General features: G+C 38.7%; 1 protein-coding gene across 13 annotated transcripts in view; it reads right to left on the bottom strand.

The window, feature by feature from the left end:
- Window positions 1-12,429, bottom strand: part of LOC122994395 (supervillin-like) — a 49,800-nt gene extending 37,371 nt beyond the window's left edge. For 10 of the 13 annotated variants that reach the window (XR_006406593.1, XM_044369066.1, XM_044369063.1 and 7 more), the window contains exons 1-5: window positions 4,478-4,907; window positions 2,029-2,092; window positions 677-768; window positions 515-572; window positions 267-415 (exon numbers count right to left, since the gene is read on the bottom strand). Coding sequence is in view for 12 of the 13 variants with exons in the window: in XM_044369066.1 (XP_044225001.1) it covers window positions 267-415; window positions 515-572; window positions 677-768; window positions 2,029-2,092; window positions 4,478-4,538 (424 nt within the window). In the remaining variant the exon portion in view is untranslated. Of the gene's footprint in view, window positions 1-266; window positions 416-514; window positions 573-676; window positions 769-2,028; window positions 2,093-4,477; window positions 4,908-12,391 lie in introns of those variants that run through there. The other 3 variants (XM_044369074.1, XM_044369064.1, XM_044369075.1) reach the window with 3 other exon arrangements.
- Between the last annotated feature and the right edge of the window lie 8,732 nt (window positions 12,430-21,161).

Raw genomic sequence — 21,161 nt, 5'->3', positions numbered from 1 at the left:
GAGTCAGTCATATCGACAGTGCCACTGAGCAGTTTCACAGCTCGCCAGGGGCGCTCAAGAACTCGAAAGCACGTTGAGGTAATAGTGAATGTAAATAGGCTGACAACATTTTTATGTAGTAAAACATATGGTTTAGAAATATCTAATGACAAACGCGAGTTAATGGTTCTTTTTCAAATACAAGACACATTTCAGGAGCGTTTATCCTAAAGGCGTCTACTAAAGGCAGCATCAAACTGTCCCACTGTGCAGCGTGCCATGCTTACCCATCACACAAGGCTCACAGGGGTCTGAGGCACGGGTGTACCGTGGTGGATCCTCCTCCAGCATCCTGTTGGCTACCAAACCACCGGGCACCAGGGCAGGTGGAGCATCACTTTCAATCCCCTCCAGGCGCCTGGCTATCCTCTCTTTCCTATTAGAGACAAGGAAGAGGGTAAAGGTTAGCAGCTGGTAAGATTCACAAATGTTTGTAAAAAAATATTGAGAAGTGACTAAATTAAAATACAATTACCTGTTCATTCCTAAATCTTTTGGAACAGCTCCCTCAAAGTATTTCTTCAACTCTGAAACTGAAAGTTTGAACAGAAGTTTAAAATGTAGTGTGATAGAAACAATTAACTTATGTATTAATTTTATTCTGAGTTATTGTAAAGTGCTTAGAACCAATACACACCCTTGGGAAGGGCGGCCAGAAGTTTGGCATCTGTATCCGAAACACTCTTGACCAAGGTGGTCTTGTTGCCCAAGGAGAAGTCACTCTGAAAACTAAATGAGAAGGCGAAGTCACAAACCTGCTCTCAAGATGAAATATTACACTTTGAGGGTTAGGAAATTGTGCATTAGAACTGCCTCCTTTTCATCTCTAAACAGCAAATATAAAGCCAATGATGATTGATCAGAAGGGGCTTTTATTTAATTTGATAAATTATAAGAGACACAAATTGGTGACAGTAAAAGAACAAAAGCTCAAAAGCTCATGGCAAGACTTGTTATTATTTGGCAAAAAAAAATTCAAATTACAAATGAATCTTGTCTGGATCCTTATGTGAGCCTTCAGCACACCTCTGCCTTAAATGACTTAAAGAGGTGACGGCAGGTAAAGGTAAAACTCAGCTGGTGTGACTTCCATCAGGATCCAGATTAAGAACTAGGTCATCAAGTCTTGACTCTCCTTAAAGGGGAAACACACAATCAAGCTGTTCTCTTAATGTCTTTACCTGGCAGAATCCACAGGTCACATAAGCACAGAGACCTTAACTCACCTGTTTTATTTTTCTAAAAGCGTCACAAACTATTTCATTTATTGTTTAAATAGAACTTAATTAATTATGTGCATTCATCTTTAACATTTAGTATGAGTGAATCCCAATGTTAATATACTAGACTGAATTTGTGGGATAAACACCTGATTTTTTAAGGAACAGGCCAGTTTTAACTTCTTTTCACTCAGACAGAAGAAGAAAATAGGGATTAAATACAAGTACTGCTCATTATGCAGCAAATTGTATGTTTAAAACCTGATGTCAATATTGTGTCCTTTATTTTTAGCACTGGATATCTGTTATTTTAAACTGTAGCTTAGTTACATTAATATATTATATCTCACATTTACTCTAGACGTGATGGTTATTTTACTTCTTATGCCAGAGCTTGAATGCTAAACAACCAGAGGAAATACTGTAAAATAATGCAAAAGGGGACTGGGTGCAAAGTGTTCCTAGAGGAGGTATTACGGCTCTAATGCTATGTGAACAAAAAGTGTCTTAGGATAAGCTGTGCCAGGCATCTCCAGCTTTTAATGCTTACTATGCATGATAAGCTAATGCACTTTAGTAAATCTATATCCTTACATATCCCCATCTTGATGACAAAGCAAAATGAGAAGAATATAAACACAATAACACAAACTCTGCTTTGAGTTAAGGAGAAAAAAAATCCATCCATCTGCTGAAAAACATGAAGACCGTTTGACCCGTGTCTATATGTGTGGTGATTGCAAACAAAAAGAGACTTTTCCTTCCTCACCTTAAGGCGTCAGTTGGCAACGAGACTGAGCTACAAAGTTTGGAGGGAGCGTTAGATCCAAATCCTGAGAAAAAAAACAAAACGAGACTTCGTCAAAAACTCGAATAGCAAAGAAATCAACACTAACTTTTAATTCAATATTCAGTATCTCTGCGCTGATATTAAGAGTAAAAATCAAATGTACATTTCTGGAGTAACTATATTAACAATATATTAATTTATATTAATAAAGCTGTTAAGGCAGAATTTCAATTTCCAGTTTAACAACATAAAATACACAATAAAACCATTGGCATTAATCTTAAGCTTCTGTAGATGTTTTTTGCAGCAACACAACATGACGCCATCCATGGCACACGTTTCCAGTATACTACTTTGTTACGTGAGCTGCGTAATTCTATTATTAAACTTGCAAACTGTCAAGATGGAAGATAAGATTGTTGTCTTTCCAGAGTTGTAAAACCCTGTTTAATAGTATTATAAACTGTTGTTTTAGCATCTGAAGAGCCTTTAAAATCATGGACGATAACTCAAACTGGACTTCCTGGATTGTATTTAATAGTCTCATTGGTACCTCAGACGTTGGCACTTTTTAACGATTAGAACGATTTTAGATCTTTTGTCAGTCTGATTGCCTGATATTCCCACTCAGGCCAGCAATATAAAAAATACATATTCTTTTGATACTGCATGGTCCTTTGATGTGTCCTGAAAACAGGAGGAGTTTGACCCATTCATTCATAACCCTCTCTTCAATGATAACACGTCCTTTATGAAATCTTAGAAAAGTATAGTCCCTAGAAAACCACATTTATTAAAGCAACACACATCTACTCTCATTAAGGCAACACAATTATAGCATTAGGCTGGTATATGTACAGTAATAGAATCAATTAAATGATAGATTACCTTTCAGACTACCAATTTTTACCACTTCTCTAGTAAATTCATTTTTATAATATTTTGAAATAAAATCACAAATAAAAGAAACAAAAACTGTTTATGGGAAAAGTTTCTTTTACTCTCTCAGAGTAAACAGCAATGTGCAATTTGGTCCCGACAGTAAATTTCAATGAGTCACTTGTCAAAAAAGGTTACTTAGAAAGTTCACATCCAGTTCCCAGTTCGTAGCTGACCCTCTTGCTCTCATGTCACAGCAACAGCAGCCTGTTGTAAAGTTGTATCCCAGTATAGGAGACAGATCGTGTTACTGCTCCAGATGCCTCCAGAACACCTCCAGCTTATTTTGGCCACCGAAGACTGTGTGGCAATACAGAGGGGACGGGGAACTTTTGGCAGGACAGCAAAGTACGGGTGAGGGAAAAGTGTGGTGGTGGTGGAGTCCTAACACACACTTCAAAGGTTTCTCAGTGTCTTCTGAAGAGACTTGAGGTAATTCAAGGGCTCAAAAGTGACATGTTATGACCCAAATCAAGTCAGAAATCTGGGTTGGAGGTTTTCATTTTATAACTACTGGTGTATGAATGCAATTCTCCATCTCATTTTTCTATGGATGTAAAGCATTGATCCTATGAAGAGGTGGACAGGACAACTTTGGCGCTCCGTTATCCTTCTCAAAATCTGTCTTTTTCAAAGCCTGTAGGAACCTTGTGAGGGTATGTGTTCATCCATTTGTCTGTTTATCTGTTTGGAAAACCCCTCACACAGAAGCTTTCCTTGGAAACGTCTGCAGGTTGTCAACAAAACAAGCGGCGCAGAGCTCAAGGCTGGCAGTGCCAGAGAGGAGCTTAGGCTGCTGACGATCCCAAAGTGAGCATGGTGAGGAGAAGGATTTTCTATAAATATTCAGAGGTGCAAAATAGACTCTCTGACTGAACCGGGTCCTCAATTGCTCACAATCTGTGTGGAAAGGTTGCTGGTGGAACATGAACAGCCCTCCTCCATCTCAGCAGGCAATGATACACCTTGTGATATTTGTAAAGGGCATTTCATATACAGTGTATTGACAACGTAGAACATCAGAGAGTAAGACGCAGGAAAATTTGTAAAAGATACCACACAGCAGCACACACCTGTTGAATATGCATCACCAAATGTGTGTACTAAAACTGCTCTGTCACTCCTAAACCACACACTCCATTCATTTGAAACAGGCTGTATGCTAACATTCATGTCTGTACCAATAGAAACCCTCTATACCTTCTCATAATAGCCATGATATCATTAACTGTATCCATGTATCCATGTTTTAACTGGTCCAACAAAGAAAACAGAGGTAAAATAAGGAAACAAGCAGGAAACTCTGATGTTTCTACACACGTCTGGTGTCAACAAACCCCCGTCAACTGTATCACTAGCAAAATCTGTCATTTAGCTCAGTAACGAGCTAAATTGTATTAGCCAATTCCCCAGTCTATGGAGTTAAGGGTAATCAGGCGGGTTAGGGAAGCCATCCTAGACCCAACCTTCCCCCTTCTACAGGCCTTACCTTGGCCACAGTGCTCCACATGGTTCACATGGTAACTAGAGATCCATGGGTTTCGAAACATGTTTAGGGAAGAGAATAGAAGGATGCCCCACTGCTAGACTCCCCTCCGGTCACAGCGGTGGTGGACAGCAGGAGAAGCAGCGGTGGAAGCGAAGGCTGCTACCAGCAAGCAGACAGGCAGGGATGGAGTTGGTGACACGACCAAACACACACACACACACACACACACACACACACACACACACAAACACACGGACGACAAGCACACACAGCCACAGCAGAGCGATTTCCCCGGCTACACAGCAAGCTTCAGCATACACAGACTGGCTGTCATACATTATGTGTGTGTGTGTGTGTATATGTGTGTGCAAATCAGTGTGTGTGTGTGTGTGTGTGTGCAAGGGAGCTGAGAGAAAGAGAGAGAGACAACACAGCAGGGTGCTAAAGCAGCTCAGAGCCCTAATCAGATTACAGGCAGAAATTAGCCTTGATGATAAAAACTCTGGAACAGGATTGGAGGAGGGTGCCAGCAGGGCTGCAGGGGGTGGTATGGGGTCCAGGGCTACTCAAAGTCAGATGGTATCCTGGCTTTAACACACATTAGCCACGCATGAGTAGAGATGGCCCACCGCCATCAAATTTCCTAAAACTGAAGCCAGAAATCGCATTAGTATTAATTATTATTATCATGTTGTCAGAAAGTTTGGCTGTGAAATATTCCTTTTTCTTTTTTTTTAAATGCAGCTGGAGTCCACTAGAGCATAAAATTCACTGTGTCACTGAGATTATGATAGCTCGATTACAGTTGTACAGCTGACAGCCTTGTCTTAATGCCAGTTCAGCCAGTAATGCCAGTTCAGCCAGTAAGAGAGGCTTTATTAAGCTGACACATTCAGTGCAATAGAGTAGTATCCATGATTTCCTGTCATACTTTAATCTTTACTCTATAAGCAGAACACCATTACCAAGCATTTCTGACAATGTTGAAAGTGATACTGAGACTTTCTTATAAAAATGACTAATTAATTGGGTTGTAATTTATTTATTTCTCATTTTGCACCTCGTATTTACTGTCTCACCCTTTCACACTTTGTAACAAACACTCAAGAATTTAATGTAAACATGAGCTCTATGTACCACAGATGAAAACAATCTCAGAGGCACATACATAATCAGATAGAGTGGGTCCATTTAAGAAATGAAAAAACCCGCTTGTCTCAATAATCACCTCAGGGAGAGCAGGACTGACCCTTCTGGTGAAAAAATAAATACGTAAATACCTGCTAGGGGAAGGAATAGACAAAACACTTCTTGACATTTATTGTTAGTATTTTAGATATTTGATGAACTAAATTTTTAAACTCTAAAGGTTTTATCTTTTGTATGTTGAACTTTTTAACAGTTTACAAAAGTTAGCATAAAAGAGGCTGCCAACTCCATCTCCAGCTGCCAAAAATGAAAGATAGTGCTTGAATCACAAAGACAATATAAAGTAGCTTAGCTTACCGTTATTTACACAACCTGAATAAAAAAGTTAAAGCAAAAAGAAAAAATCTGAAGATATACATACATGTACTCAACTCTGAACAAAAGCTAAAGGAGGGTCTTGGGTCTCACAAAAAACACACACACATCTTCATAATTAAACAACAGTATAGCACTAAAATTAAGCCAGCAAAAAGTGACCTATAGTTATGTTTACACCATCTATCGGCAGAAATAGTGCACTGCAGATCGACCCGTAGGACCATAATATGCTGCTCTCCAAAACCGTTACAAATCACAAAAAATCATTGTGTGACAACTCTATGGTTGAAGGTATACTATGCAGGATTTGTCAGTTGGTGTTTGTACATAGAGCATTCGAAGTCGGCCCTTCCTGCCCGGCTCCACCAGAGCGAGCTAAGACCAGAGCGAGAGAGAGAGAGTAGCGTTGGTTGAAGAGAGTGAGCAGTGCCGGCGAGAACAAGAACAATAAAACATTATTTTCTGATTGTTTCATGGTGGTTACGTTCTAACGCACAAATTAACACGCCCACACCTCTGCACACCTCCGCACAAGCCTGCAGGAAGGTACCACATTGCTGGATTTTGTGTGAATGCAGAGCTTCATCCTGCCCGCTGTGGCCTCTCTGCTCTGCGCGTGTGTAGTTCAGTCCCGCCCTCGGTCAACAGACACACAGACCTGCAGCTCTTTATACATCCATGACACAGAGACAGAGAGCAGAGCGGAGCAGAGGAGAGAGACAGAGACAACGATGTAATCTGGTCACTACGCTATGAGTCCCGACCTCAAACCCTGCATGCTGTTATTGGCTGGGGGCTACACACCCACTGCACAAAGGTTGACGCCCAGAAGCGGCCCGAACACAGCAAAATAATAAGAAAATATATGCAGAGAGCAGAGTCTTTGTAAATAAATACACTGCCACACACTAGTGGGTCATAAATGATGATTGAGAGGGATTATTTTTTTATGAGTCTATACATTGTTTTTTAGGAAAATCTTGCGTAGTATACCTTTAAGGTCTTGTTAGGTTTAGGCACAAAAACTACTTGGTTAGGATTAGGGAAAGATCATGGTTTGGGTTAAAATGATCACTTCAAACATGGTTTTTTACTTCTTTAAGGTTACGCAAACCTTCGTCGTCATGACAACAGCAAACACCACGATGTTACGTTTTGTTTTGTTTTTTTAAATGTCCCGACTTGTGGTTGGAAACGTGAGCAGGAGACGGGGGAGGGGTTTTCAGTTTGTTGCAATTTGCAACCTCACCGCTAGATGCCACTAAATCCTACACGCTGCGCCTTTAATATGATGTGTATTAATGTATTAATAATGTAAGATCTATGTCACACTGAACAGGCGATAGAACTTAAGTCCTCAAATAAAAACTATCTGCACTGTTACTGACTGGAAAATAAACACCCAGCTCTTTTACTCTTGTCACACACTTCTGGACTCTTCTGGACCACTCTCTCTCTCGGTCTTACTCACTTGCACACTCACTCGCCTCCTCTGTCTGATGCTTTTTCTCACCATGTTCACACCCCCATCCTCCCCCCCACCCCCACCCCCCATCTTCCAGTCTGCCTCAGCTCCCTGTAGACGCCCCTAATAAGGCAACATGTGTTGTGAGTGGCTGCCTCGGGGAGAGGTCACCCTGTCAGCCAGCCGGCCGTGTTTACCAGGGGACCATCTCCACGCCTGCTCGCTGCTCTGCCTTGTTTTCTTTCTCACTCCTTCTCCTTTTCATTCCCCAGATTTGTAATGCTTGCCATCAATCTCAGTCTTCCCTCTGACCCCTCCTCCTCATTCCTATCAACTCCCTTTATCCCCTTTATCACTTTCTTGCATTCTTTATGTTTTCTTTTGTCCAATTTCTTCTCTATTTGCCTCTTCACCTCTCCCGTTTCACTTTTTATTTCTCTGTTTATCCCTCCTACCAGTGCCAACTGCCACGCCAGTGCCCAGAGAAACAAACATGATACATCTTCCGGCACTGTGTCTCACCGGTTGCATACAAATGCACAATTTAAAAACAGACCACACGTCACTTTTTCCTAGAAATGAACCACACTTAAGTAACACAAAATATATTTTGAGGTGGGCTAAGAGAGGGAGAGATGATGACAACATGGGACCTTGTGTCACACATCATGACAAGTACAAAGAAGCGAGATCTGGCTTTGCACACCTCCTTTATTATTTAACTTAACAGCAATTTGTTGACAAATTGGCTCTCTCATTTTGCAGGTGAGATGTTCTTAAAAACCTTATTGTATCTCACACCATCTGCAACTTTCTCTGCTGTTTTTGTTGTTGTTGTTTTTATAGAAACAAACAGTAGATATTTGAATTTGTTCAGAACATCTATGACTATACACTATTATTTGAATACGGGGGAGGGTCCGATAATTTTCTAACCTAAACACATGGCCAGATTACAGCTACAAAATGGTTAAAAAGGTTATTATTATTGCTTGACTCTCATGAATATTACGAATCTAAGATTTGAGACATCTGGGGTTTAATCTCTTGGGTGAAACTCAGTTCAACAATTTCATCATGCAACACAGGATGTACAAACCAGTCAAACACTTCCATAGAACTGAGCACCCAGAACACCATGTAAACACCACGAGGCAAAGTATCTCAACAAGTCCCTGTGTGACTCAACATCAAAGCATCTCTCAGCTAATCAGACTCTAAGCTGTGAAGCTCAGCAGCACACTGGTGCATAAAGGGTTTAGGCTAAGGATGGAGTTTTTCCTATAGAAACCAATACCATATGATCCTTTGTTCCAATCTTTATACAGCCTGAGCTTTACTGAGCTTCAGACTTTATATAATGTACATTATGACTGGCTGGAGTTGAGCCCAGACTTCTGCTTTAGACTCCTAAGCTAAAGCCCTGGTTTCAAAACACAAAATAAGTGATCAACTCCCTGGCAGTGACCGTCCTTGGTACGGCAAAGCACTTGCAAAACTTATCGTACTTACAGATATTTTACCAGCTACTTTAAGAAGAAATTTGTCAAGAGAAAAATAATCATGGTCACTTTGATTTGGGGAAAATCATTTGGCGAGAAATTCTCCAGTTACTGTTAGTTGGATTAAGGAGTTTTTCACCAGTAACTCATGTTGTATGTGTTTCCCTGGCAACTGTTTGAGCACCAGATACCTGGTGCTCAGAATAGCAAGGTGGTTATTATTATTCTAGGAAAATATTAAATACTGCTTAAGAGGCTTCTTTACACTTTAAGCAGCAGCAGCAGACACTGTGCTCCATGCTGACCTGCCTTTATTAGGAGAAACTCTCTCTGTTTAGGTTAACTAGCTGCTAAATGCACGAATCGTCACTGAGAAACAGGCATGTATGCACTAATGTGCAGACACATGCACAAGTACAATCAAAACTCTCCCTCACAGGTCAAGTGAGAGCCCAAGGCAACAGAGCTAGAACCTTCACTCCGCTTCCTTCCTTAAACATTTACTCTGGCATTCCCTGTTTAGATCCAGATCTGCGTTCCTCTCTGCTGCCTTGCATCAACTCTGCATGACACTCGGCACACAAATCTGCCTGCTCTGCTCTTATATGGATATCGATGAGCACAGAGCCCAGTCCTGCGGAGAGACACTTAAGAAGTTCTGCAACTCTTAAGCGGAGCAAGAAAGAGGGAGGAAAAGAGACAGAGACAGAGTGAGAGAGAGAGAGAGTGAGGAAGGAGAAAGAGGAGGATTTCATGCCAGAAATTGTTACTTGAGGATTTGGCTGTCTTTCCTTAAAGGTACATCATCCAAGAACATCTTCACATTATGTAACATGATAAGGTAACTTAAAGTAACTCATGAGCCAATCTGCCACATAATTTTTCATGTTGTTCATGTTCATGTTGTTAGTCATTGGGACAGAATGTTATTTGTGCTGCTAAGTTTGGATAGATGGTTCACAGAAAATAAGGATGGGAGAGAATAGATGATATGTAACATAAGTCACTGCTCTGATTATAACCCATGTAACAGTATGTACTGTAACCCCTTCAGACATCCAGATGTACAACCATTAATAGGAATATGGCGAACTTGCAAAGACAAATCGAGTCACAAATCAATAAGTCAGAATTAGTGTTACAATATGAAACTGTGACATCATCCTTGTTTCTTTTTGGTAACCATCGAGTAGACCATCAAATACTCCACATCACAAGGTTTACAATACAAAAATCAGTTTACCTAAAGCACATTTACTGTTATGCTGGTATATCTACACTGTACATGTAGTTATATTCCTAATTATGTCACCTATGTCTAATTCCATTACCCACATTTAAATAAACTTTGTGACAAGTTATATCTGTGCATAACAACTTTATATAAATGCAGCACATTTAATCAATTAATCACATTAATAATCCTTTTACCCATATTTTGCTCAAATATTGTCTTTCCAACATGTATAAAATTACATTTGTGCATTAAGGACCTAAATGTGGACATACTGCACCTTATGAAGTAATTTTTGAATGATTGTTTATAATCGGTTATTGGTAATATTTATTGTTAAATTCTATTGGTATGATTATATTTACATTTAGATTTACATTATCTTTTCTCGGCTGAATTCTGCAGCCTTTTTTCCAAATGGGGAAATAAGTTTGTTAGATTTACAAGTTTAATAATAGTAATATACTTAACTAAAAATACACATAGTTTGATGCAAAACATATCAGGAATAGAATAGAAATATTATTCCTTATGCATGGAAATAACATAATATCTAAGTAACTATGAACAACTTAGAATACAGGACCTATTTGGGACATGTACTTTATGTAAAGGCCATAATCCATGTTCCATGTTACTGTACATGTGACCCAAACAGCAGTCATACATTCAGAAAGAGGCCAGCGTGTTAGCAGGCCAGCAGGAGGCTGTGGACAGCTCTTTGATGGTAACAGTAGACAGTGGGGACAGTTAGAGATGGTGCTGAATACAAGCTCCAGGGATGATTGGTGCATGAGAGTATGTACGACATTCTGAGGGTTTATCTTTTAACGAGGAGAATGATGGAAGAGAAGATGCGGATGAGTTGGCTGTTATATTTGATATTACACTTAACCAACAATAGGTTAGGTTGGTCTTAACCAATGTCATTTACAATGATGGAGCAGGTAATGATAGAGGTTTAAAGTCTTACTAACTATCAACAGGACACTTTGCTGTTCTGAGGACTAAATCTTTGCCCTATTAGTCACAAGAAAGATATTCTTACAACTACCACAACTTCCTGCTACAATCTCCAACATTGCTAGTACTCTCACACTACAAACACCAAAAAAAGATAAGCCATATGTCAACACTGAAAAACATCCAGTTTGTAAGAATATGAACTAGTTTCATGCCTGAAAGATCTCTATATAAAAGCTTTTTGTTCTGCTGTCCAGTCCAATCACTGGCAAGTGAAGATGCCAACAGGATGCAACATATATGTATTTGTTCATATACAGAATTAACTTTCATCAAATGAACGCTTATATCACAGCTTGGTGACAATATACACATATGCCTACAACAGTCGCAGGTCTGTGCAAGTCTGTGCAAGACAAGTAGAGTTCAGTGGCAGAGGGTGAAACATGGGGCTGGCCAGTAAACCTGTCGGTTCATTTTGACGGGTGCAGCAGGTGCAGGGTACTAAGCAACTGCCATACGGAGTCACGCACACTCACACACACTATAAAAACAAAACTGTGAAGAAATGACGCCAGGCCAGTGCTGGAACAACACACCGGCCCAACACATAGCTGATAGATCAGCTGCACACACATACCGCCATACAGCCATAATCTGGAGCTTGGAATGCTAATACCCATGTGGTTACTTGAGACAGTGCAAAGCACAAGAGGGAGGCTTGGTGGAGAAACTACATTCAGTCCTCCAAGGGAGAAAATTAAAGCCAGACACTAATCAAGCACTGCACTGCTGAGTTTTGGTTTTGGCACCAAAGTTTCCCTTTTCTGGGTAGTTGATAATGAGTGACATTGAATGACTTTCACAATCCTAACGAGATTTTAGGTATAATAGTGGCTGCCAAACTTTTAAATCCACTTGGTATTCTGACTGATGTAGTGGAAAATACTACTGTGCTGCTATCCTGTGTTATTCTGCTTTGACTATTTATCCAGGTTTTTGCAGCAACATGATTAAATCAAATTCTTGTGGGCATGATATAAAATTTTGTCTCTGATTGTGAACCAAGGTGATTTAAAAAAACAAACAAACAACCAAACTGACATCAAGCTAATTTACCAGCCATGACCAAATTTTTAATTGACAGCACATAATGCCAAGTCAGAGGCAATCTTTTTATTTTTCAGTCGCAACCCAACCGGCCAAGGCAATTGGCCACCCACCTAGAGCCCAGTTCTGCTCGAGGTTTCTTCCTGTTAAAGGGGAGTGTTTCCTTGCCGCTGTCACCAAGTGCTGCTCATGGGGGAATGTCGGGTCTCTGCAAATTAAAGAGTATGGTCTAGACCTGCTATATATGAAAAGCGCCCTGAGATAACATCTGTTGTGATTTGGCGCTATATAAATAAAACTGACTTGACTTGACTTGACTTGACAGTTAGGGATGATTTCATTGTTCAAACTGAAGACAGATAAGTTATTTGAGATATTTTTATATTTAAGACACGGGGGAGGTAATGTAGGATGGAAGTGAATTACTGTAAATAGCGCAATGGTGAAACAATCTGTTTTATACCTGACAATATATGATTTGCAACTCATCAATGTCACAAATGATTGTTTTTCAGATTCATAATAAAATAACTGTTTGCTTGATCTAATATATATATATATATATATCATTGCATGCAATTGATAAAACCAAGACATAGGAAGCAATACTTACAATGCTTAAGCTTCAATTTGACACACAAATTGGTGAAGTCCATTTATCCTGATGGTAAAGTTCAGGGCTATGAGACCACCAAATAAAGGGTCTCACTAGTTCCTTATTCAGAGCAGAACAGATGTTGAGGAGGCAGGAAGTGCAGGTGTGTGAGGAGGTAAACCACAAACAACAGAGGATCCAAAGTCATCCACCATGAAGCAGGTCCAACCTCAGCAGCCGACAAATATAGCGTGGTGCTTTCCCACTTGCTCTGCTGCACCCGGCCAAATAAATAAGTCCAGGAACAGCAGAGCAAAGAAGAAAGAGACGAAGGGAGAGGGAGAGGGAATGAGAGGGAGTGGGGTAAGCAGGAGAGGGGTAAAGGAGAGAGGGAGAGAGACAGCGGCTGAGGTGAGAGGAAGGGTGAAGAATAGCTGAGAAAAATACACAACAGGGGTGCTCGAACAGACTAGTCCTAAGTGGTTCTTCAAACTATTCCGAAAGTCAAGCCTGTGTTTCTTAAAATGTCCATTCTTGTAAATCAGGTTTGGGACTCTGGTGTGTTAGTTTAGACTGATGGTAAAAGGCGACCCAACACTGCTTCCAAAGGGTTTGGGGAGTGTGGGCCAAAATCGGCATGGTAACCTTATCCAACAGCAACCATGTATGGGCTGAAGAGAGCGGCCTCGATAGAGGGGCATCTGCCATAAATAGCCAGGAAGCGTCGGGCTCCCAGCACAGGGTGATCGAATCAGCTGTTAAAACTACAATCCAGCAGCACAATGTGCTCCAGGCTCTGCCCTACAACACTGGAGTCTTACAGCACACAGCTGGACCAAACCAAATCTTTGAGCAATGCATGATTTATCTATACACTGAAATAAATCAGTGGTCATGTGCAAATCCACAAAACCTCAGTGGGATAAGCGCTGCATACAAAATTCGAATCTATTGCCTGAAGAAGACCTGTAGTTGGTCAGTTAAAGGGAACTTTGATTTAGTGTGCAGGTACTCTTTGTATGGCAGTTATTCTACACATTGGCGTTATATTTGTGACATTTATGTCTGCATTAATTTAACTGATACAAATAAAAAATGTATCCAACTTTAGGATAAAGCATCAGTGTTATAAAGATCACATTGTAGGTTTTTAAGGACCACAACTGACAGGAGATTAATTCCAAGTAAAATTAAAGGTACAGAATTGAGCCTACAGTATCTCCACTTACCGTTTAATGTGTTATGACCATGATCCTTGCAAAAGCACTTACTACACAGCAGCTGTGAAATGCACAAAACAGGATCTCTTCTGTGTTGGTCATGTTGGGTTGTTCACCTGCACAAATACACAGACACACAGGACAATGTAAATATTTATGAAAAGTTTTGCAGCTTTTGTTTTCTCCAAAAATGGGAATGGAAATGGGGCATATAAACATTGCAAAGAATGCTTTAAAATGTTTTTGCCACCACAGGGGGCACTGAAGTCAACCAAATGTTTGATTTCCCATGCTCCACACCTAGATACTGGCATTTCTTTTACAGCAACAAATGGCATTTGCCACAATATCAGCTGTTGCAAAAAATGAGTTTGAAATTGTACAACACAGCAGACATTGTAGCTGGTGTAAAATCTGCTGTTCATAGGTCGAATTGTTATTGCTGACACTTTGTATTTTTGATATGTGTAGGCATATCCAGATTGGTAAAGACTGATGCATTAATCTACTGACATTTACTGTATGTGTCCAGGTGACAAGATGAATGCTATTTATATGATAAAGGCATGATGAAACCTGTTAGTGAAATAGAAGGAGGGTTAGTCATGGGTTGTGGTTCTTATTTCTGTTAATTTGTTGTTTGTCTCCACCTTGTGGCCTTAAGTATTTACGACAGGATATGCAGTTCCTTCTGTTTCTTCCATTTTTCCCCTGGTAAATGTTTTTTTTGGATGTCGTATTGCTGTGCATACTATGAAGCTCCCTGAGGCAAATGTGTGATTTGTGATTACTACACTAAAAGCGTTTGCTACAAATGTGCTGACAAGAATTTGCTTTAACTTTACTCGTAACATATATCAACTCAACATAACACAAACAAGGAAGTTAGTTAAGTTAATGTACCTGATCTCCTAATTTCATATTTCCACTCAATATAACAAACACTGAGAACAAAACAAAGCTAAAGAGTGCATAAAGAAGTATGTGCACATCTTGTAAATTTGATATTAATTCACACGAGGATGAATTTTGACGATGTCATGATGTCAATGATGATCATTTTTAAAATTTTATATAAATTTAATGAAAAATTTATCAATTTTATTTTCTAATTTGCAAATATGTTGCACTAATTTCATAGTCTCAATGCGCCACGCTGTTGTTGTACACGCCCCACATGAATTTACAGTAATTGATATCACAATATCATCAATGATATCACATTCTTGTACAGTAGTTCCATTGATCACGGTCATGCATAACTGTCAGCTGTTTTATTAACATATTTTATTGGTTCCATTTATATATTTTTACTTTTTATGCTGTATACTACATCTGTTTGCTAATGCAACAACCCAAGTCTGCAAATGGGAGCCTTACAGTTGCATTTTATTACCCACTTTTGGGGTGTGGTACAGTCGAGAATGCCATGTATGTGTTATGACTGAGGAGTGGAGGAGAGGGAGGATAACTGTCACTGTGCCATTATTGGAATTACTTATTCCCCAAGCAACTGAGGCAACCAGGATTGACAGGTGTACAGTAATAACAGATATGTGGTTTACTTACCGAGGTCTGGCTCGGAGACAGAGGCAGCTGCGATGGAGGGACAGCTGGAGGGATGGATGGCAGTGAGGTCCAGAGAACAGTGGCATACTGTTTCAATTTGAGAATGCCACATATCTGCAGTGGGAAAAGGTGTGAGATTTTACCAGACACTGTGTTTGGATAACACAGACAATTGCGTCATCTAATTATGTGATCATTATAGTGATTATAATACCCCATTATAATGAGTTTTAATTTCACTGGCAAACATTAAATATTCAAATAGTCAACATTTGACTTTGGAATGAATCTCTTCAGTTTCTCAACAACATGTGTCGTGTAACATGAGTGAGGTTAGAGCAAGTTTAATAGTAACTGGTATTAACAGCTAGTGCCACTACTAGGATATTGATATCAGTTGTACATTTTGCTGTAGCTCCCCTGATTAAAATGTTACATTATTTAGGAAACATGTACTGTTTGGAATACCAGAAAATAACTCTTAACAGATTTACCAGCTATATATAATAAATCTTTTGATTTTATTGGCTAAATTTCTATTCATAAAAGCTAATTTACAGGTAAAGTCTAACTTCCTGGCTTTCACAAAGGAGATCGAACAGTACACTGATTCAATTCAATTTTCCTTTAATCCAAAGGCTGTAAAAACTATGAATAACTGATTTTTGTTTAAAATCTCCATATGAACTGTAAGTCCCCCTAGCTCAGAGTTAGTTTGTTGTTTTTTTATTTTTCTTCTGCAAACCATAAGATGAATATTTTGATATTCTATGTATGATCATTTCGTGGAATCTGAGGAAATTGTAACCGTTTTTATGTCAATAAATAAGAAAACAAAAGTAGTGACACTACTAGGGTAGCAGTCAAAATGGCAGTGATAGAAGTAGCAGCATATCCATGGTATACCATGGATATATGCAGTGGCTTAGAAATAGTAGACATTTTTGAAATAGTAAATGCTATCAGTAATTCAAACTTACCTGTTAATTATATTAATAGGTCTACACAGTAACAAAATAACTTGCCTTTAGCAGAAATTGAAGAGAGGATCTTTTTTAAGTCTCTCAATGTCACAGCTGCAATAAATTAAGACTCACTTGATGGCTCACATGAGAACTACACAAAAAAAGTTGTCCTCTGTTAGCTAAAAGTGACAAAATAACAATTATGTGTTTTTTCTGCAGTTCTACTTTTTCAAGATGGTTACCAAGGTTGCCATCTAATGGGACTAACGTACAAAAAGTGCACAAAGATTCTAACAGTTAAGCATCAACTAACCAGCTTTGACTTTAGCCTCCTTTCTATGACAAAGCTAAGGACTAACTTCCATTTTTAAGAAAACCTGTTCTGAATTATGTCTAACAACAAAGGTAAGACCCAAACATACCACAACAAAACATTATGTGGAAAATTACTGTAAATAATACCAGAAATCGTTGTATGGTTTAGGGCTAACATTAATGGCAGCGTTAGCAAGTAGCAAGTAGTTAGCTTAGTGCACTAAGTTAGTTAAGTATGGGAAATACAACTCACCCACAGCGTTGGAGGAAGTATTACTCAAATCTATACTCATTCAAAATCTTACTTATTTAAAAGTACATAAGTATTGTCAACAAAATGTACATAAAGTATCAAAAGTAAAAGTGCTCATTATACAGTACTTCAGTAAATGTACATAGTTAAATTTCACCACTGCTCATCCATTAAAAATTTTAAAATATGGAACCAAGTTAAGTGCAAAGACTCTTTACTGGTTTTCTGGAGTTTTCCACCGTGGTAGCTCCTTAGCCTCAGGGATGATAATGTTGGTCGGTCGGTCTGTCAGTTGGTCAGTTGAAACACCACTTTGGTCCAGATTCAACAGACATTCATGGTTCCCTCGGGATGAATTCTGCTGCCTTTAGTGATCCATTGACTTCTCCTCTAGCACCACCATTAGGTTGACATTTTTGGCTTTTAGTGCATTGCCAACTGTTGGGCGGATTTCCGTGAAATTTGCAATAACCATTCGTGGTGCCCAGAGGATGAATCGTAATGACCTTGATGATCCCCTGACTTTACCTCTTACGCCACCAACAGGTCACATTCTGTGCTCACCCAGTAAAATATCCCATCATCATTATCATCTTATCATGGATGGATAGGCACAAAACTTTGTGCAGACATAAAGGTTTCCAGGCAATGAATCCTAATGAGTGTGGAGATCACCTGAGTTTTCTTCTTGCACACCATGAGGTTGACATTTGTGGTATTGAGGGGAATGTCAACTTTTGGATGTATTCATGTGACATGTGGTACACACATTCATGACCCGCTCAGAAAGAATTATAATAACTTGGTGATTGCTTTAATTTTAATTTAGTGCCATCATCAAGTCAAATTTAAATTTGGTCTATTACTAAATACCTGTTACATTGTGAGGCAGCTGGATTTGCAAGATCACAACATCACAAAATCACACAGAACCCATCTTGTCAGGCTTCAAGTTATACTCTTGTGTCCACCAGTGGTTCGGACCAATCAGCGTCGCCAAACCAGCTACCTCGCAAGGTAAGACGGTGTTAGACAGTGATAGACAGATGGTTCATCCAATCACCTGCTAAGTATTTTTTGAAAGTGCCTGACCTTTTCCAAACAGTTTCCATGGACGACATCTCAGATGGTTTTGTGTAACAAAGCGTTAACCTAAATGCTAATTAACTAATGTCAGCATGCTAACGCGATAAAGTACAGCCTCACAGAGCCACTCACATGGCTTCAGACTCTAGTCTTCATCCATCAACCTGAAGCTAGTAGACTGGCCAAACCAAATTATTGCAATATTAACTTAGTTAACCTACAGCACCGGCTAAAGTGAAGTGACCCTTGGAGCTGAAACACTAATTCTGGCCAAAAGCTGTTAAATGAATTAAAAAGAAAGATGTTCAGTTAATATGTTAATTTGATATTTATAGGCTAGTGAAAATGATATTCAAATTGGTTATTAGAATTACTCCTTCACCTGGCAATATAGTGTTACTGCTGTTCTTTAAAAGCAGCATTAATTAAGTATCATGTGGTCACAGGTGCCAATTATTATGTCATCAGTGTTAAATTAATGTGGCCCAGGGGTGTGTCTGTATTTTAATAAGTCAGTTATGTGGTCACAAGTATGATATGAAATGAACAGGTACAATTAATATAGAATAAACTGTTGTGTTGTACCTATATTCTTATTTTACATTACATTATTACATTATATAGTCATGCACAGATGCTATTAGTGGGCTATATTAAAATGTTATGTGGTTATATATCCAATCTTTCTCCATTCAAAGTAGATTATTTGACACCAAACTGGCTAATTTGGGATGCTTACATTTGAACTAAAACAATGTAAAAGTTGTTTTTCTGTTTTTGTGATTGTGTATTTGTGTGACAATATAAATAACAACTGCCTTTTCATTAGTATGTAGACCTAATTATTTGCTAAATGTTATGAAGCACTGACAGATGCTGCATGTACATAATGAGACAAGCTATAATGGTAGCTGGTCTCTGTATATAACCCCTCCTCTTTCTCAGTCCTCCTGCTGTTTCAAGCACCCGTCAAAGTGCCTTAGAGCAAAGGATCGGGATACTAATGAAAAGAAAGCTTTCCCATACAGGGATCAACAAAGTATCACATAAAAGGAAGTACTAATCAGTCTTCTCTCTCCTTTTAGAGAAAGATGGCACACAGAGGAATTTGAAAAGCGTCTGAGGATGGATGTCCTCCAAGCCTCAGAGAGCATGCTGGGAGGTCTTTACAGTTTAGGTTCAGCTCAAGTATTGTCTTTGCCAACACTTTGATCCAGCAAGTGGAGCTCAGTTTGATAGTCTGGCAGGGTAATTGAGCTCAAATTGCCAGTACACCAATGTGCATGTGTGAAAACATGCACATACTTGTGTACATACACATAGGCTCTTTTTCTACTGCTTTAATATTTTAAGAATGGAAGTCAACTATAACTGGAGTTTCATTTCAAAATGAAATATCTGTGCTTTGTAAAATATGACTCAAATTCTGACATTCTTGCTGTAATCACGACTATTGTTTATAATTATTTGCTTCCTTGTGCTCTTCACATACAGCAACAGACGTGTTAGAGAAAAGAGAGATTTAATACCCACAGTGGACAATATATGACATAATTCATGTAGCCCTTTTAGGTAATTAATCACAAACACAAATTTCATGCAAAGAGTTTATTTATGAATCAGACTGCAGTATCATACAACAGTAGCACAATCATATGACTATGGATTATGCTCATATTTATAGATACAAAGATAAAGGCATGTCTTAAAGGAAAAAATGAATGAGTTCTCTTTTGATTTACTCTAAAAATAGCATTTAAATACTTGGCATAGTTTTGTAAATTAAATTATGAAACATAATGTTTTGCCCACTGGTTTTACTATTGGAGTACCAAATGCAAATATACTTTATGAAAAACATTTTTTTTCCTCCTCTCTCTTGCATTTCATGCAAGGAAGAAAAAAAGATGTCAGTGAGTACAAAAAGCACTTAAATCTCATATGAAAATAGAAAATATTACAAGTGTGCATAATTACTTCATGTTGCACATAACCTGCAGTACAAAAGTCAAATGACACTATGTTCAAGTGTACCTGACATGCCAATTATTGGGGGGGCGTATGTACTGAAATAGCCTATTTAAATGTAGTCAGGGGCAGTTTACACACAAGACTGAGGCAAGGCCTTTCAGTCTTTAAATGAATTGAAAATGAGATGTGTTAGTAATTATGCCAGTACACAGCTTGTCCTCCCTGTGATGCTGACTGTTGCCTTGAAACACTGAATCTCATCCTGTACTTTTTAAAATTATGCTTTTAGTATAGTTTGGAGTTCACAGTTTTGATTCAATGTTCCTACAGATATTAAGAGCATGAAGAGCAGAAACTATCCACAATGCTACTGTACCTCTCCAGCTGGAGGAATGGCAGATCAGTAAGTTGTTTGTAAAAACCTAATGTATGAAACAGTGCTTAGTACGTTAATATTTGGCATTGCCTGGAGTATAATGTAATGCACACATAATAAGGCGACATGAATATTCAAAATTTACAAGAAATGTTTGAAATACTAAGACAAAGTTCTGAGTTGATAAAATGCTACAACTGTAAAATGCTACATAACAATTAAGTGATACTTGACGAATGATTAAACAGTGATGAATTCCTACAGATCTGTTGTTGATACGTTACACCAATGCAGCGCTACTTTGTTGAAAAACCACATAAATGCAAATTTGTTTTTATCCACAAAAATATTTTTTTTTTATCATTACATGTGTTGAGTTAGTTTTAAGACTATTATGCTTTTAACTTTATTTAAAAAACCCTGTATTTTTTCAAAAATCTTTTTCATCCATTTTGCAGATACATGGTTTTAAGACAAACATAGCACACTGCATTGTATCCTTTAGTGCAATCAATGTTAGTGACAGCAGAACC

This window comes from Thunnus albacares, chromosome 12 (genome assembly GCF_914725855.1).
Source record: "Thunnus albacares chromosome 12, fThuAlb1.1, whole genome shotgun sequence".
Lineage (NCBI taxonomy): Eukaryota > Metazoa > Chordata > Actinopteri > Scombriformes > Scombridae > Thunnus > Thunnus albacares.
This window is presented reverse-complemented; position numbering and strand designations above follow the sequence as displayed.